Source organism: Nicotiana attenuata, unplaced genomic scaffold, assembly GCF_001879085.1.
Source record: "Nicotiana attenuata strain UT unplaced genomic scaffold, NIATTr2, whole genome shotgun sequence".
NCBI lineage: Eukaryota > Viridiplantae > Streptophyta > Magnoliopsida > Solanales > Solanaceae > Nicotiana > Nicotiana attenuata.
Window position 1 is genome coordinate 504265 of NW_017670481.1, and position 25283 is coordinate 529547.

Genomic DNA, 25283 nt, shown 5'->3' on the forward strand with positions numbered 1-25283 from the left:
ATGAAAATTTCATATGGCGAGCATATCTCGAAATGTAATTTCAATAACTAACAAAATAATGGAAAGCTTTCTGAATTTGTTCAATATTGAACTTAATAGTATCTCGATCGAGCATCATTAAAGAGGTGCATATTCTTTTTTTTTTTCTGGGCCAAAGCTGTTAACTCTTGGGCAAAAGTCATTACTTTGATTTCAACAAGTTTTATTCTTCAGGTTCCAGCTTTGGAAACACAAGGTAATGTTTTGCCGCGAATCGGCTGAAAGAGTTTCAATGCCAGGAAACTATTTCCGCTAAAGAGTTTTCTATTGCAATATTTTTTGGCAGGTCACTTTCTTTTGAAAAGAGAGGTTTCGCCTTTTTCGGCTCTTCTCTTCCACGCTTCAGTTGCCGAGTATGATTTGGTATAGTTTCAAAGTTTTAAGCTAGAGCCAAATTCTTTCAATTTTACATGTCTCAATGTATAAACATGTATCACTATTCCATTTACTACAGAAATTCCCAGGGAATTCTCTATTTTCTATTAGTATCGTTACTTAAAGGGGGTGGTGGGAAAAAAATGTGAGCAGATGCTTTCAAGGTCCACCTCTACGATTATTAATACTATTTACAGGCAATCTGCTTTTTATTAGATTATATACAACGACACTTCAATTCAAAGAAGTTGGGTTCTGCTTTAATATGTTGGGGTAAGCATGTCATAATGTATTCTATACTGTAATATAAGAGTTCATTATAAATTGATTAGTTTTAAGTTGGACGTCAAGGTCACCAGCTGCAATGCTCTTCAAAAATGATTTTTGTCATTGTTCTAAATTTTAAATTTGTTAGATTTGCATTTGGTTTTTCAACAATCTTTCTTTGCTCAAACACTATAGCAGCGGATAGTAATAACTAATTTGGGTGCTGCACCGGTCCATTACTTTTTGTAAGCTTATCTCTGCATTTTTGCCGCATCTCAATCACAAGTGATTTTGCGTTCAAGAAGGCAAGGGAAATGGCTAAGATAGCAACTGCAAGCTAGCTATAAGTGAAAAAAAAGAATGAAAGAAAGATTTGCTAGAAGAAAAGATGACATGATTCAAGAAACCAACCATGAGTTTAATATTTATTGCTAATAATACTAAATCTCTACTTATTTAAAACAGGACAAAGCCCAGCAACCAGCAAATCTCCCTAAGAGTTCTCAAACCAAAAAAAAAAAAAAAAGGGTGGGTGGGGGGGTGGGGTGGGGGTGGGGGTGTGGGGTTCCAAATTATTTGTGAAATCAAGTAGAACTCGTAAACAAGCTTTAGTCATGGCAATATATAGGCATTATAACGAACTAAGGATGGCGGTTAACTCATCAAGATATTGCTTAAGCATGGAAATAGCTGAAGAATCTGGCAAAAATTTGGTGAAATCATTAAGCAAATCTGGATGGTCAATGAAAAGCATGGCAACCTACACATAACAAAAGAAATAGTGAGAAATTAAAATGAAGATCATCTATAATATTTATGTATCCAAATTAAAAGAAGTTTCATCACCTCATGGTAAACTTCATATATGGTCTTGTGCTCCTCCCTGTACTTCTTCAAAATTTCTAGGAACGAGTCGTACACATGATCATCATTTTTGAAACGTTCCTATATGAAGTGATAAACCAACAAATTAAGTTAGGACTTAAGTTCCCAAGTCTTTATTCAAATACTCCAAGTTCGCATTAGAAACAAGAAACATTTTAAAATACACAATTTTCTTGTTTTTTAAGTCTCTATGCTGAGGTGGAGCCAGAAACTGACGTTTCTGGGTTCAGGATTTTAGCCTTTTTAAGTTACTGAATTTTAAAATAATTTGAACATAGACAAATATAGAGTTTTGACCAAAGTTACTAGGTTTTGTCAAACCCGCGCCTCGGTCTCTAGCTCCACCACTGTCTCTATGTTAACTTTACAAGATAAAGGGTAGCTCGGTCCACTTGGCTCCCGCATTGCGCAGGGTCCGGGGAAGGGCCGGACCACAAGGGTCTATTGTACGTAGCCTTACACTGCATTTCTGCAAGAGGTTGTTTCCACGGCTCGAACCCATGACCTCTTGGTCACATGACAACAACTTTACCAGTTACGCCAAGCTCCCCTTCCTAACTTTACAAGATGATCACTTAAAATATTATTGCTTTGGATACAAATTTTGTACTAAAAATTATCATGAGATATACCTGCAATGCATGTAGATAGTGACTAGTACAAGAAAAAAAGGGGCAGACAATTTATTGAAATCAGAAGGCAGGAGATTGAGAATAACCTTTACTTTCTTCACAAAGATGATAGATTCTTCAACTTCACTTCTCTTTGGAGGAGCCTCTTTTTCTTCTTTTTTAGGCTCTCTGTCTTTCTCTCCCTTTACTAATTTGGATATATAAGACTTACTCTTGCTCATAACACCTGCTAGAAATCCAACTGCAAAGCAGAAACCAATGATATATATCATCTAGTCTTAACGCGTGTACCCTATGTCAATGAATATAAATTCTTTTTAAAAAGATCACATAAATATTATATTAAAAATTAAATTTGGAGTTATAAAATAATAGTGTCATGAAATAGTGAGTATTGAACCTATATAACTAAATTAATAAAGGAAGAAACTGCAAAACAGACATTCTTAACTATCAATTATTATATTTAACTTCAAAAAATTCTAATTTTATAATTTTCTCACTTCAGTTTCACAAGTTAACATGTGTCTATTTCAGTTATCAAATTCATGTACTCATCACTACCAATAATACATCTTTAAATTCTGTGAACTTTATTATGAAAAAATACATGTTAAAAGATCAAACAACATTTCATAGTATCATCTCGTGTTAATTGTTAAAAAATATTATGCGAAGACAATAAATTAATGCATATACCATTGAAAAATACAGAAAAATGGGATAGAGTTACTTTAAAAGTGATATCAAAATTAATTTTTTGAGTGATTACAAGGAGGTTCTTTTGTTCACCTATAACAGTTGTGATATATTAACCAATGGGATTGATAAATTACAAAAGCTAACATAATATGCAAGTTTCAGTTGTTATCTATTCACATAATTTAAATTCAAAAATAATAAAACATGCAAATATAAGCAATTAACTTAAGTTTGTTAGATATATGCATAAGTTTCGTTGAAATTCGTCGCATTCAAACCTGTCTAGATAAGTGAACTGCAAATATCAACTCCCTTCGCGTTAAGGACGGAATTCTACCGATGAGAATTAGAGCTGAAGGCCCAAGAGATCTTCAAGGCTAGTTGGGTATTCGACAGCAGGGGTTAGTCCTATATATATATATATATATATGATTACTTATAGTTATATAAAGTATAAAGAGCCCCAATTCTAGAAGGAGTTTAAGAAGACACATTGCTAGGACTTCGTGCTTTAGTATCTATCTATATCTATATATTTATAATTCGTCTTTTTTGCCCTTTAAAAATATAATCTTACACTAGACAATATAGTCATTTACTTATTTTCCTAATTTTTAGTACTTGATTCAAATAAACTTTGTCTTATTAATAGTTCTTAATTTGAGTTTGAGCCGTCTACTACTATTGCACGTAGGATATTCAATTTACTATATTCATTATTTTCCTTATCAAATTTGACTTGGTCAAGGAATTTCGTCCACGTCATTATAAGGGTAAACTAGGTTTATGCTCGAAAGAATTTCTTAAAACCTCTTTGCTTATAGGATTATGCTGAAAATAGATTCTTAAAACCTCTTTGCCTATCTAAATCTAAAAAACCATACAATAATTTTGCAGCATAAAGATGTTAATCTTAAAATACAAAGATTAAATATAATTAAAATTTGCTACGACTTGATGATCACTAAAAATGGAGTAATAAGAGAAAGAACATGAGAAAATATATATGCTAATTATTTAATGGTTATTAGTTTGCATATTTCACTATTCATGATCTAATTTTCGAACCAACAAGTACATTAATTAATCTCAGTATATATATTGATCATTTTTTTACTATTTAAAATAGAATATGATTGGATAAAATAATAATTACTAAATACTTGAAATTTGATATGAGCTAGCGTTAACCATTCGAATCAACAAGAAAATAAAGTATTTTCCATGTAAGCAAATAATTAAGTTTCTAAATTAACTAATTAGTAAAACAATATTATCCACCCCCGAGTATATGCTTCAACAGGAATCACACTTTTACAAAATTCATCATCTATCTATACTATATTAAAAGCACGAAGGCCCTTAGCAAAATGTCGTTCGCCTTTTTTACCCTTTTAAAATACCTTTCATAATGGATAAAATTGTAATTCAAGTACTTTCCAAATATTTAGGACATTGAAATCAATTAAAACTTTGCATATTAAATCTTTCCTTATTAAACTAGGTAAGAAAAAAATACATAAATATTTACCTTATATNCGACATAAGTTCACTACGGAAAGTTCAAAGGGAAACCTACTTATCCAGATGCAATTAATCCTTACTTGTGAATCACACAGTTTTTCATGCATACTTCCGTGATATAGCCATTCCCCATTCATGTGGGGGATTGTTGGGTTTTTAAGGTATTTAATTAATATATTAAATACTTAAAAGAGGGTGAATGGGAAATGGAGGGAAATGAAATTTTTGAGTGAAATTTTAAGTTCCCCCTCCCTTGACAAATGGGCATTGTCCCATATTGGAAGAGGAAGAGGTTTTTTATGGGTTTATAAGCAATTGCTTTTCTTCTAGCTCTTAAAGAGTTGAGAAGAAGGCAAGCCTTCGCGCCGTCGTCGTCGTCGCTCGCTCGGCTCGGCTTCGGCTTCGGCTTCGGTTTTTGTTATTAATATTTTGTTTTAATAACAAAATATTAATATTAAATATTAATATTAAATCCAATCCGTTTTTCTGTTTTGTAACAGAAAAGTAACTACCCTCTTCAATTTTCCCTCTTTATTTTCCCTCTTTATTGTTGAGTAAATGGCTATTTATGTAATGGCATTTATGTTGTGGGCGTTTTGCATAAACAGCCATTCTGAAGAGACCCAACTTTGGCTATAAATACAATACTATTCTGCCCAGAATTTTAACTACAATTTTCTGAGTTTCCTCTCCTTCTTCTGCATACTTTTAGCATCAAAACAAAGCAAAAAGTAAGTGTGATTTGCTACCGAACTTTGTGTTCGCTGAAACACTGGGGTTTGAAGTACCACTACACCAGTGTGTAATTCGTTCTATCCTGGGAGGAAATAATCCATAACCTTGGGTACTAGGAGGGGATTAAATTCCTTAAGGAAACACTGTGAATTCAGTGGGCTCGAATTGGTTTATGTCATTTCTGTTTATATTCATTACTGTTTATATTCATTTATATTTCCAGAATTTATTTTACAAATACAGTGTAATAACAGAAATTTCATTTATATCACCACACTCATTGATATCATTTGAATTCATGACTTGAATTGAGCAGGTAAGATGAAGTGGATAGTAACGAAATTAAAAATTCTAATAAAAGATTCAAAAAAAAAAAAATATAAGATAAAGTTCAAATTTAGGAGGTAAAGCAATATTTGTACCTTAGAAGATTCAACAACACATGTACAGATAGAACATTGTTGTCTTCAGTTTAATTATCTAGGAATAGATTCAATTGAATACCTTGGGACCATATAGCTCTACCTTTTAAGGTAGAAATTATCAAAGGTAGCCGGCCAAAAGAGTACTTGGACTAGTTCTAAAAATCAAGATCTTAATTTAGTTGATACAATTATTGTTGGTTTTGTCCCATTAAATGTAGAGTTCTAATGGGAGTAAAGGTAGAGAAGTAGAAGACTTGTAATACAAAAAGACATTCAAAGCTCGTTTTTGGTTTATAGTACTATGTATTAACAAAAAGGAAACCATGAATAAAAAGTTTTTGTTTAAAGTTACAAGATTAAGGTAGGAAATCTATAAATGTCTTAATGCGCTCTTTCTTAATTTAATTCTCCATATCTTGATCACTCTTATTTTGATTCTCCAAATTCACATAATCCTCATTAATGTAATTCTCCAAACTCTACCCAATTATCCTCATTGTATTTACTCCTAATTATCATGGCTTGTCTTAAAAAAAGAGTCTAAATTAAAATCTTGAAAAATGAAATACGCGTGTGTGTGAGAGAGAGAGCGAATTCTTTAAAACAAGTAAAATCTACTAAAATCATAATTAAGGTCAGTTTTTATCTATCTATCTATATCTACATCTAAACTATATTAAAAGTACGAAGGCCCTTAGCGAAATATCGTTCGTCCTTTTTACCCTTTTAAATACCTTTCATAATGAATAAAATTGTAATCAAGTACTTTCCTAATATTTAGGATGTTGAAATCAAGTAAAACTTTGCATATTAAATCTTTCCTTATTAAACTAGGTAAGAAAAAAATACATAAATATTTTACCTTATATATATTATACTAATTGAAAATAGATGAGAACATTTTATTCGGTGCTTTGAATTGATTTCTAACTAATGAAAGTATGACGACATGAAATCACATATTAAATTAAACTTTTTTTATACAATAGCGTCAGCATTAAGTTGTTTTAGCATGGAACAATCAAATGTGCATTTTAAAATTTCTTATTTTAGTCATATAATATAATAAATCCATGTTCAATGAAACAATCAAAATAATTATTTGGTAGCATATTTAATCATAATACATCGTAAAAGCCTAAATCTATATTATAAAAGCACAAAACCTCTACAGAAAATGTTGATTGACTTTTTATTCTATAAAAGTAAATTTTATATTGAATAGAGATATAATTTAAATATTTTAGTAAATAAGGATTTTAAAATCAATTAAATTTATACTTATTGAATCCTTTTTATTTAAACTATATAGGAAGTATAAATATTTAGAACTTTAAAATGAATTATATATTAAAAATAAAATGTTTAAGTTAATATGTACATATACACGCAGTGAATTTCAATAACTTTTCATAGTAATTGTTCGTCCTATTAAACTTTTATGTTTTAGTAATGCTTTCTTTGCCACGCGCGTTTCGACAAAATTATGTAAATCATATTTTTTTTATCTCAGCAACTAAAACCTTACTACTAGAGTAACATTGAAACCTTTGAAATGAGATAAATTGAGAAGACATGAAATTAAATTTTTTAATTTATGTTATACGAATTTTCTTTAAAGAATCATAACAAAAGTGCTAATTAAACATGTTTGTGCCTTCTCGCATAAACTTGAGAATAGCTTTTGAATAATATTTTTAGAAAAAGTTTTAAATCTTCAAGGCTGTGTTTTTACTGTAACTAAAAAGGAAGTATGAAAAACCGGTAATATTGAATTGATAAAACTAAAAAATTAGAACAAAATTTAAGGTAAATATATTGAATAATATTGAGGAACAAAAAATTTTCTTTGTTGAGTTAGCAATATAGGATTAATATTTAATTAATTTCAAAAGCTTATACTTTATTTTATAATTTAAAAATAATCTAAAAATATATATGTAATTTTATTAGCAAAAATTACTTACTAAGATAGGGAACACGCGCAACGTGCGTACACTAAAACTATTATATGTAAAATCAATTTTCAAACTGCTAATAGGCTACATAAATTGTAATCTTAAAAAGAGAATCGATAATGAAAGAAATTAGAAAATAAGAGAAAAATGAGTTATAGTATAATATTATTCATCTAACTAAATCAATATATTTTTGAATAGCTTTTGAATAATATTTTCAGAAAAAGTTTTAAATCTTCAAGGCTATGTGTTTTTACTGAAACTAAAAAGGAAGTATAAAAAACTGGTAAAATTGAATTGTCACTTAGCTAACTTTTTCTTAGATTTCCTTTTATGACTAAAATATAAATTCTTAAGAAAATATTTCTATGATTTCAAAAAAGTTTATATCGATCGAATTAGGTACACGTGCAATGCGCGTAGCTTAAGACTAGTAGATATAAATATAGATAGATGACACAACAATTTTATCGACATGAAATTTCAAGACTTACCAACTCGTTCACAATGCTCTAGAAATTCATTGAAACCCTCCATAAGATCAGGATATTTTCCAAGTCGATCAGCAACCTGAAATGAGCATGCTTTCAAATCTATGATGCTTAAACAACAACAGACATACCGACTTGTATATCATTCTAAAGACGTTAGTACCACAAAATCATGTAAAATCAGGATTCAGTTAATTTTCCACCTCAAGAAGAGGCCGGGGAACCCTTTTTCTGCCTTTTGTCGGTCAAAAGAGAGGACTGTATTGGTTCAAATTTAGGCGGCTTGATAACTGCAAATAAACATGGTCGAGGGCATAGTCGATCACGGCACAATGGCGAGGAGTCGTCTTAAGAGGGATTATTGCCGAGGTCAAGTAAAGGAAGCAACAGTAGGATTGATTTAGTAGTAAACATAAGGAATATTCCATTGGATATTCTCTACTTAGGGTTTCTTAGCGATATCCCTTATAAATAGGAAGAGATAAAGAACAGAGGGGGATCTTCACTTTTTTGATAAGAGCACATTGTAAAGGGTTGACTATAAAGAATATACAAAAGCTTGTCTCGTTCACTCTTTGTTGGCGAGATCCTAAAATTCCATATCCATCCTTACTTTCCATTATTCCACGTTGCTGTCAGGGAGAAGAATCACCCAAGTCATCTAACATTTGGGTGATAAATTCCTCCTAATTACGTTTATTGCCATTATCTACACTTATTGCATGCTTTTACTACTACATTTATTGGCAATCATTAAACATACTTGATATTGCTCTTGAACACGGTCTCATTCCTTCGGACTCCTTCAATCTTAGATCTAGAATTTATTATTTTTTTTATCCTTTATTTCCTCATTTATTAGTTTAACAAAAATCTTAACACTTTTTGATCAAACAATTTGGCGCCATCTGTAGGGAAGTTCTAGTTAAACTTTTAGTTCCTTCTAGATCAAAAAAAAAAAAACGAAAACAACCATCTTTTTCCCGTTTGCATGAACTAACAATGGCAGGAAAAGGAGATGAAAGACAAAAAGCAATAGTGAGCATCACCGCCAACCTCTTGAACACCATCAACGAGAATAACAGAGAAAACGAGGAGAATGTGACGACGAGTGCTACACCCAGGCAAAGTGACTCCCCCCCCCTCCCCCTCATGAGGAAGCACCACCAGCAGTAAAAAAAACTACTGGAGGAATGGTTGACAAGTACTCTAAACAACATACCCAACAAACCCGTTCAAAGGGCGAATAGAAATAGCGCACAAGCGGATACTATAGCAACCGCTGACAAGGAACCTGCTCACCCAACAGGTAACACTCACACTGCTATTGATGCAGGTAACGACGCACTTGCCGCCATCTTAAAGAAAATGGAAGAAATGGAGAACGAGAATAAAGCGCTCCGAGACCAAAAGAGGGAGCATTAAGAAAGGGTTGATAAGATACCGGGCGCCCCGAAATTGCCACCAAAATGGGACGTCGGCCGGTTCGTCGAGCCACCATACAGTGAGGAGGCAACCCCACATGCCATACCAAAACCTTCAAGATGCCGCCATATTTGAAGATATACGACGGCACGACAAATCTCGAAGATCACATCATTCATTACATCACAGCAGTAAAAGGCAACAACCTCTCAAAAGAGCAAGTACCATCAGTGTTGCTGAAGAAGTTCGGCGAGACCCTAACGTGGGAGCCTTAACCTGGTACTCACGATTACCAACACGCTCTATAACAACGTTCGAAGAAATGGCCGACAAGTTCGTCGCCGCCCACGCCGGGGCTAAAAAGGCGGAGGCCAGGGTGAATGATTCTCCGTTAGACAATTACCTGGCGAGGGACTCCGGGACTTCCTTGCTCGGTTTAATAGAGTACGAATGAGTTTGCCAAATGTATCAGAAGGGATGGCGGTGGCACCTTTCCAAAATGGGTTGAACAGGAATAGGTCGAGAGCGACCAGAAAGTTACTAAGAAGACTCATGAAATACCCCTACCACTTGGGAAGAAATTCACAATGCCTATTGCGCCGAGGTGAGAAAAGACGAGGATGACCTTAACGGTCCAACCCAACGGCTAACGTCGGTCCAAACGGAGTCAAGGAAAGATCGACGTAATGACGGCCAAAGAGACATCCTAAACTAATTCAAGAACAAAACCACCCAAGATGGTTCAACAACTTTCCCACAGTCTCTATTAGCTCATGCATGTGATAAATCTACCCTCACCACCCACAATCAACCCAAACCCTAAATTGAAGATTTGGGGGAAGAAATTCTTACCTTTTTGAAGCTCTAGAAAGTTCCTTTTTATGAAACTCCAAGGTTTGATCAAAGTAGTGTAGTGAGATCCTTAGTCCCCCCTTTCCTCTCTCTCGAATAGCTCTCTCTCCGGGGTCACAAAACCGAAGACTGCATAGCCCTACGGCAAGGAGCTGATGAGTGACCGAGGAAGAGCCAATTTTGGTCGCAAACGACAATAACACCAAGACCCTCCAAAGCCCCCTCCCCCACCCGCACTATCCAAATGATCATCGGTGGAGGCGACGAAGCAGCAAGCAACCAAGTGAAGTTTACCACCACACATAAACTGAAGAGGTCGATCACCCACGAACGGTATGATGACCTCGAAGATAGTATCATCTTCGATAAGTCAGATACCAACTGTTTGACTTTTCCTCACTTCGATGCTCGTCATTACTTTACGTATTTCAGATACTGATGTAAAAAGAATAATGGTAGACGACGGAAGCGGTGCGTGTATTATCCACCCTCGAGTTCTCCCACAAATGAGGTTCGAGGAAAAGACGTCACCCTAGAAACAACGCTGCCCGTTCTAGCCAGAGGCGTCACCCTAGAAACAACGTTTCATGTCATGAACCAGGATACAACTTATAACGCCATAATAGGGCGACCCTAGATACACGCCATGAAAGCAATCCCGTCCAGCCTATACCAAGTAATCAAGTTCCCTACTCCGTGGGGGATATTCAGCATCACAAGCGAGCATCGCACAATCTAAGAGTGCTACCGCATCGCCCAAGATTACACACATACACTCAACAGTTAAAGGAATGAGCTTGGAAGCATAGCAATTACCAAAGTCGGGACCCAATCTCTACAAACAAAAAAACGTCATCAAGGATCCTAACATCGTGGAAGCCACAGGGTCAACGATAGAGGACCTCGACCCCGTACAAATAGACAACATCGACCACAACAAAAAGGCCTACATCGGCCATAAACTCTCAGAACTAGGTAAATTTCATAGATTTTTAATACAATGTAAATTTGTTTGCTTTCTCCCATGCATATATGCCAGGTATCCCAAAAGACATTGCCACGCACAAGTTAAATATCGATCCACTATACCCACCAGTACGACAAGTCAGAAGAAATTTTAACGCCGCAATCAACGAGGTCGTCCACGAAAAGGTAGAGAAATTGCTCACCAACGACTCCATTCGGGAGTCTAAGTATCCCCAATGGGTCGCCAATGTGGTGATAATGAAAAAGAAAAATAGGAAATGGCGCTTGTGCGTGGAATTTACGGACTTGAACAAAGCTTGTCCGAAAGATTCCTTCCTGTTGCCTCACATCGATCAGCTCATCGATGCAACAGCGGGACACGAGTTATTAAGTTTCTTGGACACCTATTCAAGCTACAATCAGATCCTCATGAAGGAGGAGGACCAGGAGAAGAGCACATTTATCACCCACCAAGGAACGTACTGCTACAGGGTCATGCTATTCGGGTTGAAAAATGCAGCGGCGACTTATCAAAGACTGGTCACCAAGATGTTGAAGGACCAACTCGGCAAAATAATGGAAGTTTACATAGACGATATGTTGGTCAAATCAAAAAGGAAGGAAGACCACATCGACTACGAAAAGTGTGCCTTCGGTTAACCTAGGGCAAATGCCTCAGTTTTCTGGTGTCACAACGAGACATCGAGGTCAATCTCGACCAAATCAAAGCCATCGAGGGAATACCCGAAGTATTGACAAACAAGAAACAGGTACAAAAGCTGACCGACCGTAATGCTGCCTTGTCGAGGTTCATCTCACGATCCTCCGACAAATGCCACAAATTCTTCAACGTGCTAAAAAAGACAACGGGCTCCAGTGTAATTCAGAAAGCATCGAGGCCTTAGGAGAACTAAAGGCATACTTGTCCTCGCCTCCACTACTCGCCAAAGCAGAACCCGGCTATCACTTTAAAAGCTTGGCCAAACAAGCTATCACTTTAATTATTAAAGAAAATAACTCTTTTATCTCTTACAATAGTACAAATATTGGTGGAAAGTACGAAATATTCGTTTAAAAACTATTTTAGACTTTTATCATTATTTAAAAAGTGTAGCAGTATCATATTTTTTTCATTTCCACTTTTTGGGGTGTAAAATTTGAAAGTTTTCTAAGATCATAAGAAAAACCGACATTTGTGACTAAAATACAGTAATGTCCTAAATAATAAAAAAAACACAAGAAAATATTAATTAGCAACAGTACTAGTATTAACTTAAAGCTAAAAATTCATAAACCTAGGATACCCTTCTGTTTTTATCCTTTTCTTTTTAATCAATGGCAGTGGTCTTTTCATAATCCAGGAAATATATTTCGAAATTTGTTTTAGGAAGTAATATTTGTAAGATATATGAGAAATTTAACATCAGGTATCCAACTAGGGGAGTATTTTAATCAGTGCTTGATGCGGTAAAGTAAGAAAATGCAAAATTCCTACTAAAGTCACTCAGAGAGACATGCTGCGAATTTGATATACAACTTTGCCATGCTGGGGCCATTTTCAATCAGACCAAACAAGGAGTTTTGTTACTTATGTGACATAATACTATTATGTGATACTATTATTACTCAATATCTTTCATTTAAGAGAATTTTTCATAACGCACCATCTTTTAGGTGTAATTAGCCATTTATAGATACTTTTTGCTATATTACGGATTATAGATATCTTTTATGTGGTTATTAGATGTATTTAAGCTATTGTATTCATTAATACTGTTTTCATTAGCGTGAAAACAGTAACGTATTTCGCGTATAATATGGAAGGGTGAACTTGTTTAAAACGGTAAGGGAATCAATTCACCTGATATTCTCCTAACTTAACTCAACTAACACAAACTATTTCCCATAAATCTGTATTCTTCCATCACGATTCAAGAAGAAAAGTAGCGAAAACCAGAGCAACATCTGAATTTCAGTTCTCCCTTTTTTCTGTACCTAGTTCACTTTTCAACCACGAAACAGTGCGATTGATACAATTGGATACAGAATACGGTATAGTTCCATTATACATATGGCAAGTTTAACAGTGTTGTTGCGGCATTCTGGCAAGTGGAACGGTGAGAGCAATTACGTTGAATATTCAATTGAGGGAATACTGATAAAGGAGTATGCGTCGTATAATAATTTGGTTGCGGCAACTTCTCATCAACTCGGCATATATTTGAGCTCAAAGTCCATTAAAATTCAATACAAAGTAGAAAGGAATAGCACGCCAATGGAAATACACAATGACATGGGTTACAGGATTTATGTAGAGTTGAAAAAAGAGAACAGAGAATTCGGGATGTATCCTTTGTGCATAACAACGATTGAAAAAGAACTTGTATCCGGTGGTAGTTTCATTCAAGGCGATATTGTGCAAATAGACGAATCACTTCAAAGGTATGATTCCGGTACAGATGATATGCTTGCTCTAGATTTTGTTAATTCAGGAGAAGCAATTGGGGTGTTTGAACTGGAAAAGGATTTGATAATTTCAAAAAATAATCAAAGGGAGGTTATGGTTGGCCAAGTATATAAGGATAAGGCTACATTGAAAGAGGTGATGGAGAATTATGCGATATCTCAAAGGTTTCAATTCCGGGTTCATAGGTTTAATTCTGTCAGGTTTAAGTGTGTTTAATTTATTTTTTGTTTGTATATTGTATTATTGGTTGGAGTTGTAAGTTATACGTTGATGTATTTATGCGTATCTGTGGATTTTGAGTTGATCTTCACTGATGTGTTTAACATCTGGTTGTTTATGGTCTTTAAATATATGTATTCATATGAATTTTACTAGTATAATTACATTACAGTGGCTCTAATTATTTCCCTATTTTGTTTATTGTGTGTATTTAATTGTATGCCTATAACTATAATTGTATTCAGTTGTATTTAATTGTATGTTTAACTATAAACAATTATAGTTATTTATAGTTTAACTATAAACAATTATAGTTATTTATATTGTTTACTGTTTAACTATAAACAATTATAGTTATTTATAGTTATAGACATAATATTAAATACAACTGAAAACAATTATAGTCATAGGCATACAATTAAATACACACAGTAAACAAAATAGGGAAATAATTAGAGCCACTGTAATGTAATTATACCGGTAAAATTCAAATGAATACATATATTTAAAGACCATAAACAACCAGATGTTAAACACATCAGTGAAGATAAACTCAAAATCCACAGATACGCATAAATACATCAACGTATAACTTACAACTCCAACCAATAATACAATATACAAACAAAAAAAAATTAAATACACTCAAACCTGACAGAATTAGACCTATCAACCCAGAATTGAAACCTTTGAGATATAGCATAATTCTCCATCACCTCTTTCAATGTAGCCTAATCCTTATATACTTGGCCAACCATAACCTCCCTTTGATTAGTTTTTTAAATTATCAAATCCTTGTCCAGTTCAAACACCCCAATTGCTTCTCCTGAATTGACAAAATCTAGAGCAAGCGTATCATCTGTACCGGAATCATACCTTTGAAGTGATTCGTCTATTTGCACAATATCGCCTTGAATTAAACTACCACCGGATACAAGTTCTTTTTCAATCGTTGTTATGCACAAAGGATACATCCAGAATTCTCTGTTCTCTTTTTTCAACTCTACATAAATCCTGTAACCCATGTCATTGTGTATTTCCATTGGCGTGTTATTCCCTTCTACTTTGTATTGAATTTTAGTGGACTTTGATCTCAAATCTATGCCGAGTTGATGAGAAATTGACGCAACCAAATCATTATACGACGCATACTCCTTTATCAGTATTCCCTCAATTGAATATTCGACGTAATTGCTCTCACCGTTCCACTTGCCAGAATGCTGCAACACTATTAAACTTGCCATATGTATAATGGAATTATACTGTATTCTGTATCCAATTGTATCAATCGCACTGTTTTGTGGTTGAAAAGTGAACTGGGTACAGAAAAAAGGGAGAACTGAAATTCAGATGTTGCTCTGGTTTTCGCTATTTTTCTTCTTGAATCGTGATGGAAGAATACAGATTTATGGGAAATAATTTGTGTTAGTTGAGTTAAATTAGGAGAAAATCAGGTGAATTGATTCCCTTTCCTTTTTAAACAAGTTCACCCTTCTATATTATACGCAAAATACGTTAGTGTTTTCACGCTAATGACATCTGAATACATCTCAAGCTTAGCTGGATTCCCAAAATTCACGCTTATTTTTGCTGTTGTATTAGCGAATACAATAGCTTAAATACATCAAATACATCTAATAACTACATAAAAGGTATCTACAATCCGTAATATAGCAAAAGGTATCTATAAATGGCTAATTACACCTAAAAGATGGTGCTTTATGAAAAATTCTCTTAAATGAAAGATATTAAGTAATAATAGTATCACATAATAGTATTATGTCACATAAGTAACAAAACGCCTTGTTTGGTCTCATTGAAAATGGCCCCACCTATTCTAACCAAGCATGGCAAAGTTGTATCATCAAATTCGCAGCATGTCTCTCTGAGTGACTTTACTAGGAATTTTGCCTTTTCTTACTTTACCGCATCAAACACTGATTAAATACTCCCCTAGTTGGATACCTGATGTTAAATTTCTCATATATCTTACAAATATTACTTCCTAAAACAAATTTCGAAATATATTTCCTGGATTATGAAAAGACCACTGCCATTGATTAAAAAAGAAAAGGATAAAAACAGAAGGGTATCCTAGGTTTATGAATTTTTAGCTTTAAATTAATACTAGTACTCTTGCTAATTAATATTTTCTTGTGTTTTTTTATTATTTAGGACGTTACTGTATTTTAGTCACAAATCTCGGTTTTTTTTATGATCTTAGAAAACTTTCAAATTTTACACCCCAAAAAGTGGAAATGAAAAAAACATGATACTGCTACACTATTTTAATAATGATAAAAGTCTAAACTAGTTTTAAACGAATATTTCGTACTTTCCACCAATATTTGTACTATTTTAAGAGATAAAAGAGTTGTTTTCTTTAATAATTAAAGTGATAGCCTGTTTGGCCGTATCGGAGGTCGCAGTAAGTGCAATACTGGTCCGTAAAAATAAAGGTACACAATCTCCAATCTATTAAATTAGCAAAACCCTGGTCGACACCAAAACAAGGTACCCCCACCTAGAAAAATTGGCCTTGGCGTTGGTCATAGCTTCACGAAAGCTTAGACTCTACTTTTAATGCCACCCCATATCGGTGGTGACGACCTTCCCCTAAGGAGCATCCTACATAAACCCGAACTGTCGGGGAGATTGTCCAAGTGGGCCATAGAATTGAGCGAGCACGATATAACATATCAGCCTCGAATAGCGATAAAATCGCAGGTACTCGCTAACTTCATCACCGATTTCAGTGCCAAAATAATGCTCGAGGTCGAGCAGGAAACTTCTCGTACCTCTCCCAGGTTACCCAACCTATGGGTCCTATACATCGATGGCACTTCCAATGCGTCAGGATCTGGACTGGGACTCGTACTCGAGGTCCCAACAGGCGAAGTCATCCGCCAATCCATACGGTGCCCCGATATGACTAACAATGAGGCCGAGTACAAGGCCGTAATTGCAGGACTAAAGCTAGCTCTCAAATACGGAGCACGACAAGTCGTCCTTAGATGCGACTCACAACTCGTTGTCAACCAAGTCACATGGACTTTTCAAATCAAAGAGTAGAGGCTACAAAAGTACCAGGCAGAAATTCATAAACTACTACCAGAATTCGACGAATGTCGACTCGACCAGATACCTCGAGCACAAAACATCAAGGCAGATAGCCTCGCCAAGTTAGTAGCAGCCACCAAGAACATTACAAAAGAAAACGTGGTTACCCTCCTCCACTCATCAATAGAACAACTTGAAGTACACTCTGTAAATTTGACTTGGGACTGGCGCAACCGTATTATAACATATTTGCATGAGGGAGTACTCCCATCAGACAAAAAGGAAGCCAAGAATCTTCGAATGCAGGCGGCCAGGTACATCATCGTAAACCACGATCTATATGGAAGTCCTTTGGCGAAGTGTCTAGGACCGGACCAAACAAGACGCGTCCTCGAGGAAGTACACGAAGGCCACTGCGGTTCCCATACCGGCAACTAAGCCCTCGTCAGATGCCTCATACGAGCAGGTTATTATTGGCCCACCATGAAGAAGGAAGCCACCAACTACGTGAAGAAGTGCGAGCAGTGCCAGAAATATGGTCCTCTGATACACCAAGCGGGTGAGCACCTCCACTCGATAACATCGCCATGGCCGTTCATCAAATAGGGAATGGACATTGTCGGATCCCTTCCGGCAGGACAAGGTAATATAGGATTTCTTTTGGTTTTAACTGACTATTTTTCCAAGTGGGTAAAAGCAGGCGCGTTCGCCCAAATACGCGAACAGGACGTTATCACATTCAAATGGAGAAACATCATATGCCGCTTCGGTATCCCTAAAGAAATCAACTGTGACAACGGACCCCAATTCACCGGTAAAAAGACCACCGAATTTTTCGAGAAATGGCACATCAAGCGAATACTCTCCACGCCATATCACCCTAGCAGCAACGGCCAGGCCGAATCCTCCAACAAAATAATAATAAACATCTTGAAGAAAAAAGCTTGAGGACGCCAATGGACTGTGGCCGGAACTGCTACCAGAAGTGCTATGGGCATACCACACCACGCGAAAAACAAGCACAGGAGAAATGCCATATTCACTAGTCTATGGGTCTGACGCCATGATACCAGTCGAGGACGGGGAACCTAGTTTGAGATAATCTAATGAAAGCGGACCAAGCAATTACGAAAACAGGAAACAAGACCTTGACGAAGCAGAGGAGCGAAGAGACATGGCTTACATAAGAATGATAGCCCAAAAACAGCAGGCAGAATGGTACTACAACATATAGGCCAAAGTACGGCCACCCAAAGTCGGAGACTATGTACTCAAGGCCAAAACATAGGCGAGCAAAGACCCAAGAGAAGGTAAACTAGGAACCAATTGGGATGGGCCATACAACATCACGGCAGCAGTAAACAAAGGATCATTCCAACTAGAAACAATGGAGGGAAAGCTACTACAAAACAATTGGAACATCGCCCACCTCAAATACTTCAACTTTCGAAAACAGGCGCCCTCCAAGTCGTACTCTTTTTCCCTCACCCGGGTTTTGTCCCAATTCGGTTTTCTCGGGGAGGTTTTTAATGAGGCAACAAAGAGGACGTCTCAAAGTTCAAAGTATAATTCATCGCCCCGCCAATACACTACTTCTCCAGGACGAGCGATGAAGGGGCTAGGTAGACTGGAACTTCTCCAATGTATGTATTGAACAAACAGAAACATGTAATATTCTCCAATGAATAAAATAAACAAAACAGCATCTTTGCACAACTCCACCAAGTCATTTTTCATATAACATTCGACCTCGCTCAAAACACTTTACATTCGACCTCGCTCGAATCACTTTACATTCGACCTCGCTCGAATCACTTTACATTCGACCTCGCTCGAATTACTTTACATTCGACCTCGCTCGAAGTACTTTATATTCAACGTGCTCGAATTATTTGATTTTCGACCTCATCAAACCTCGATTTCGTTCGAGCTAATTAATACTCGGCCTCAAGTCGATCTATATTCGACTCAGCCAATATCAATCATATACAAATGGTTGAAAAATTAGGGACTTCCCCACATGGAAAAAAAAGGAGAAAAAAGAACAAGAATCCAAAAATACATAGCAAAAAGGCAATTGTTCTATTTCAACTGTCGGATTACAATACTTTTTACAAAGGGCTCGAGAACTCCCTCACAAAAATAGCAAAGAAAAAAAAAGAAACTAAGTACATCACGCCACATCATCCCCATCGGCGTACTCATCATCATACTAGGGATCAGAGGCAAGCCTATCTGCGGCGTCGTCATCCTCATCCCGCCAGGTGTACCAGGGTCGTAACCACAAGCTTTAAGGAAACTTTCCCGACAACCTTCAAAGACTTTTACACATCAAGTTGAGCCTCGGCATGGACCCACATCTCATACAACTCCCTCGGCACACCGGGATCGACAGAAATATGAGATGTAGACGGTTGTGCCTGCCGTCGTGTCTCCTCGGCCCTCAAGAGAACGACTTGCTTGTTTAACTCGGACAACTCCGCCTCCAAACCCTGGATCCGTTCTACCAACCGCGCCACCTTGAGCGCCAACGTCTCCACATTGTTAGCTCGCTCGGACCTGCAAACACGGAGGGCGTCATCTAGGGCCGTCGCTTCAGCCGTAGCGGCCATTCTGCCCTTCTTGGCCCGACCCAATTCTTCGATCTTGGCACTCAACTCATCCCTCAGGTCGACAGCCCTTGCCTCCATCTGCCCGAGTTCAATCGTTAAGGACTCCAACTGCGCCTGAAGGTCAGCGTTCTCAGCCATCACCCCCTTACTTATCTCGAGCTCGTCCTCCTTGGTCTTTAGCGCCGCCTCAAGCTCGCTGCACCTACTGATGGCCCTCATAAGCTCATCGTCCCTCTCCCTTAGCTCTTTATCTTTCTACGTCAGCTCATCGTCCTTCTGTTTGAGCCCATCACGAAGCGACTGAAACTCACCATCCTGGCTGAGTAAGTCGGCAGCGTTCGGTGCTTGGTACGGTACTCCTTGTACTTAGAGATCACCTTCTTAAAAATGGCCGTCCTCCACTCTTCTCGCCGGTCAAGCTCAATCCCCATAATAAGAGTCTTGACATGCAAAAAAAAGAGAGAGAAGTCAGTGTAAGCATATTACACAAACGAAAAGAACTTAACCTAACATGGAAAAACACTCACTCGCAGGGCCATGCGAGATATACCCAACAACAGATCCGCATCTTTCATCAACTGTAGCGTCGTATTCTCGGAAGCCGCGTACAGGGGAGCAAAGGCCGGCACCGCCCGTTTCGAGTTGGCCAAAAGGTCGTAGTCCACGGGAATAACTATATGCCGATTAGGACCCTCCGTCCTTATCTCCACGCGAGTAGTCCTCTCTATGAAGGTTACCTCCTCAGGGTCGTTGTCTGAACCAGAATCGTCGTCCCCTGCAGGGAAAACTCTACTTCTCCCGGCCGCCGATGATGAGCCACCTTCCACGGCCTATTTAAGCTCTCCGTTACCGCGAACCCCCTCAACTCCAGAGGGTCTCCTCTCCATGAAGACACCCGCCGTAGAAACGGCCTCGATGTTTGGTGTAAGCACAGACCCCGCTTCAAAAGTAATGAATCTTTCCAGCTCAACGTTTCGTCTTTTCCTCGACGATGTCTCCTCATCATTAGATAACTTGTCTACAAGGTGAAAGATAGACCGAGAAGATTTCTCATCCCGCACGACAACAATTTGAGGGGCAGAATCCCTCATTGGCGGAACTTGAGTCCGACCTCCTCGAGCAGATTTAGCTAAGGCAAATTGCATTCTAGCCGACGCGACCGCTTGGCGAAATGCAGGCACTGGGGCCTTCGCTTTTTTGGAAACTCGCCGACCTGGCACCAAAGAGAGGTCGCATCAAAAAGCGATAGTAAACAGCAATAAGTTAAGAGGTAGAAATAACACTTACTGGACGGGTTCTTAGGCCCAAAACGCTTGTGAAAGGACGCCTAGTCACGAATTCCCACGGTGTGGGGTAACACGCGAGCCACCCAATCTTCGATATCAAGACGGGAGAAGATGCACGCCTTTCAGATGAAAACAAGGAAGCCGCGAGTGAGTCGAAAATGAAAGAAAGAAAATAACGAGCATAGGGCAAAATACTTACGATTGTAGTTCATTGCTTGGGAAACCCGGTCGGATTCGCCACCAGGTGCTCGATCTTGATGAAGAAGTACTTATGCCAGAACCGTCAGTTCGTCTTATCATCCATCCTGGCCACCAACCCTTTGATCCCACGATGCCACAAGTGTATCAATGTACCTCTATAAAAGCTGGGCAAAAATAGATGCAGTAGGTTGCGAACGTTGACCTCGCAGCCGGCCAACTATGCGTACTTCGCCAGCATCAGTAAAACTTTGTACAAATAAGGAGAGAGTTGCGCCGGGCGGACGTTGTAAGATCGGCAAAACTCCTCCGCTAATGGGGAGAGGAAGAGAATAACCAATCAAGAACTGATAAACGTCAAAAGCACAATATCTGGGTCGGTGAACCTGTACTATATCGCCCCCGGCCGGAACAATTTCGACATGAGGAGGAATGCGATACTTAGATCGGAGGTCGGCTATCTGAGGCGATCCCGTCTCAGAAAGCTTCTGAGCAGGATCGGGAGGAGGTTCCTTTGGGATGTAATGTCTGATCAAAGGGTTCTTAGGGACTACCTCCTCCGCGGTGGGGAAGCTTTTCTCCTCTTCAACCACGAATTCCTCACCGTTGAGAGGAAGGGCCACCGATAAAGGAGTGGCGTCGGAGACTTCGTCGTGAATATGAGGGGATTCTGACATATTTCCGTAGTGAAACGCATGGAACAAAGTCTGAAGAAGAAGGTATCAACTGGGTAAGAAGTCAGGGACTGGAGTTGAAGAAGCTGCAAGAAATTGAAAGCGGAGATCGGAGAGAAAATTAAAGAAGAACAATACACATGCGAAATGAGAGATGCTAAAAAGTTTCGAAAATGAACCCCCCCCCCCCCCACATCTATTTATAGGGTTGGGTAACACCAGAATCGAGGCAAAGGACCGTCAATGGCACCAAAACCGAAGCAACAGAAGCACAAATACTACATTGTTGGGAAGACGCGTAATGATGATGCGCGTGGCCATGACGTCACCCCACATTAGTCGCGCCAACCGCAGCCCTGCTGGCCACGCCGTTCTCTCCACCTCGGCCGATTTGATGCAGCCAAAATTCTTAACGGTTACAGATCGGATCCGCTCATCGAGGACGTCCAAGATCACGACCTCAACAAGCGGAGGGACTAACTGTATTGGTCCAAATTTGGGCAGCTTGATAATTGCAAATAAACATGGTCGAGGGCATAGCCGACCACAGCACAATGGCGAGGAGTCGTCTTATCAGGGATTATTGCCGAGGTCAAGTAAAGGAAGCAAGGAAGCAACGACGAGGAGTCGTCTTATCAGGGATATCCCTTATAAATAGGAAGAGATAAAGAACAGAGGGGGGATCTTCAATTTTTTGATAAGAGCACATTGTAAAGGGTTAACTATAAAGAATATACAAAAGCTTGTCTTGTTCTCTCTTTGTTGACGAGATCCAAAGATTCCATATCCATCCTTACTTTCCATTATTCCACGTTGATGTTAGGGAGAAGAATCACCCAAGTCATCTAACATTTGGGTGATAAATTCCTCCTTATTACGTTTATTGTCATTATTTACACATATTGCATGCTTTTACTACTATATTCATTGGCAATCATTAAACATATACTTGATATTTATTGCTCTTGAACACGGTCTCATTCCTCTGGTCTCTTTCAATCTTAGATCTAGATATTATTTTTAGCTAGGATTCATCATTTATTTCCTCATTTATTAGTTTAACAAAAAGTTTAACACTTTTGGTCAAACAAGGACATGTTTAGCATAATGGCTCTATCCCGACGGTATACCATCAGAACCATTTTGCAGCATCAGCAGAACCATAGCTAGCAAAAATTATAAACAAAAACTACAGTCACATAAGAGAAAAAATGATAGATTGATTGATTGATAAACGTACCAAACTTTGTAACTCCTTCCTTGAAATTACTTCTGTGCTATAAAGATGGAGACATTTTAAGAATGCCTGATAATCAACTGGACTTTGTAGTCTTTCCTTTACCTTTTCACAGAAAGTGAATTCTTGGCTATACTTATCTGGGACATCAAGCAAATTATATAAAAAAGTTAATAATCATACTCAGCAACAATACGCGGGAAACAAGTGCATACATCAAGAACACCAAAAACGAAACAACGAATTGAAACTGCCTGTAAATGGTCAATGAAATGAGTTAAAGAACCATGAGGTCTCAGGTTCATATCCCAATGGAGACAAAAGAGTGAAAGAACACTAGGATTTTTTTTATTTGTTCAAGCCTTGGTGGACAGAGTTACCCGCTACCTGTTGTTGGTGGGAGGTAGCAGATACTCGTGGAATTAGTCGAGATGGCGCGCAAGCTAGCCTAAACACTATGCTTATCAAAAATAAATTAATAAATAAATAAATAAAGACCTGAGAACATTAGTACTCATGTCCTTTAGGTTTCAATGCATGACTGGAGGTTGAAAACGAGCGCTTGTAATTCACCATGAATTAACACATAACTAAAAGATGGCCTTCAAATCAATGTCATCACTAACCATAGCGCACTACTACTAAAAAAACAGGAATTAGCGACAAACAAATTCTGTAGCAAAACAATAAAATTCGTTGCGAATTCTATTTAATGACGGATTAACGACAAATTATCGAAAAATTCTGTTAGTTACGAGCAATTTAGCGACAGATAAGTGATGAAGTTTGTAGCTAATTCCATTTTTTTTTGTAGTGAGCGCTAATGGAGGAAGATTCTAATGCAGCACATCAAATACAAATATTCAGAAAATGCTAATTGCACTCACTTTTCAGGGCATCTTTATTTTCATTAGGTCCTCCAAATTCTTCAATCTTCACAGCAGAGTTCTTTTTATCAGTATAACACTGCATGCTTAGATCTCCATTGTTCTCATTATCAGGTTCTTTATAATCCTGATCATGAGTTCCTTGATGCAACTTCATCATTGTTTGTGCTGCTGATGCAGTAGCTTAAGAATCTGGAAAAGAATATAGTGAACTCATCTAGCAAATCGTTCATTCACTCATAAAAAAGAGCCAGACTTACCAAATCGTTCACAACGCTCTAGAAATTCATTGAAGCCCTCCATAAGATCATGATATTTTCCAAGTAGATCAGCAACCTGAAATGAGCATGCCTTCAAATTTATGATGCTTAAACAACAACCACACCGACTTGTATATTCGTTTCAAAGGCATTAGTACCAGGGGCGGATCGATAGCCTCAATTATGGGGCACGTGAACCCATGGTCCCTTCGTCAAATTAGGTATTTTATATATGTATTTTCTAGAATTGGTCCAATATTATGTATTGGCACCCATGCTCCATAAAGGTTGAATGGTCTACTTGGTTCAATACTTAATTATTTACTCATAGAAACAAGGATCAATTCCCACTTTACACTTTTTTCCTCCATTTCTTTTGTGGTGTACCCATGTTCTAGAAATCCTAGATCCGCATCTGATTAGTACGACAAATCATGTAAAGCCAGGATCCACTACGGGTATTTATCGGGCGGGCTGGGACAGGTTGAACAAAAAAAAATCAGCCCGTCCGTTATTGGACCGGGTTGGTTAGCGGGCTGGGATAACGGGTTGGTAGCGGGTTGGGAATTTTCGGGTTATTGTGGGCCCGTTCGGGTTCGGGCGGGCTGGGCTAGTGTAATTTTTTTTTGTTTTTTTAATTAAATCAACGGTCCAAATAATTAAAAAAAAAATTTGTAACGGTAACCGAACGGGCTGCAGCCCGTTAACAACCCGTTAACGGGTAACGGGCTTAGCAGGTACGGTGCACCGTTATCCAAAATATGTTCGTCGAAAACTCGCCCCCCGACCAACCCGTCCCTGCCCGCACATTAAGCTACAGTAACGGGCTGAACCGGGCTAACCCGGGTTGAAGCGGGTTAGCCCGGCTCGATTAACACCTATAGGATTCACCTCTTCTTTGAGGTGGATCTAGTTTCTCTCTTTTGTCGGTAAAAAGAGAGGATATGTTTAGCATAAATGGCTCTATCAACTAATACTACCTACAGACAGAGGCGGATCCAGAATTTAAACTCTATTGGTTCAACTTTACAAAAATTTATCATTGAACCTATTATATTCTTAAAGTTATAGGTTCATATCTATTATTTTTGTAATTTTAATGAATTT

At 37.7% G+C, this 25283-nt stretch overlaps 1 protein-coding gene across 1 annotated transcript; it reads right to left on the minus strand.

The window, feature by feature from the left end:
- Positions 1 to 1312: 1312 nt before the first annotated feature.
- On the minus strand, positions 1313 to 24262 carry LOC109240048 (paired amphipathic helix protein Sin3-like 2). Its single transcript, XM_019406666.1, has 7 exons — positions 24177 to 24262; positions 23917 to 24108; positions 23033 to 23169; positions 8037 to 8112; positions 2285 to 2439; positions 1528 to 1626; positions 1313 to 1441 (listed from the first exon to the last, which is right to left on the minus strand). The coding sequence occupies exons 2-7, from the start codon at positions 24074 to 24076 to the stop codon at positions 1313 to 1315; spliced, it is 756 nt and encodes a 251-aa protein (XP_019262211.1). The 5' UTR covers positions 24077 to 24108; positions 24177 to 24262.
- Between the last annotated feature and the right edge of the window lie 1021 nt (positions 24263 to 25283).

What these genes read in the sequence shown, in the direction of transcription:
- LOC109240048 (XM_019406666.1), bottom strand. Translation starts at nt 24,076, where the DNA reads ATGATGAAGTTGCATCAAGGAACTCATGATCAGGATTATAAAGAACCT. An exon ending in TCTTTGTGAAGAAAGTAAAG is followed by an intron (nt 1,627 to 2,284) that starts GTTATTCTCAAT and finishes CACTTCATATAG; the next exon opens with GAACGTTTCAAAAATGATGA. An exon ending in TATATGAAGTTTACCATGAG is followed by an intron (nt 1,442 to 1,527) that starts GTGATGAAACTT and finishes TGTTATGTGTAG; the next exon opens with GTTGCCATGCTTTTCATTGA.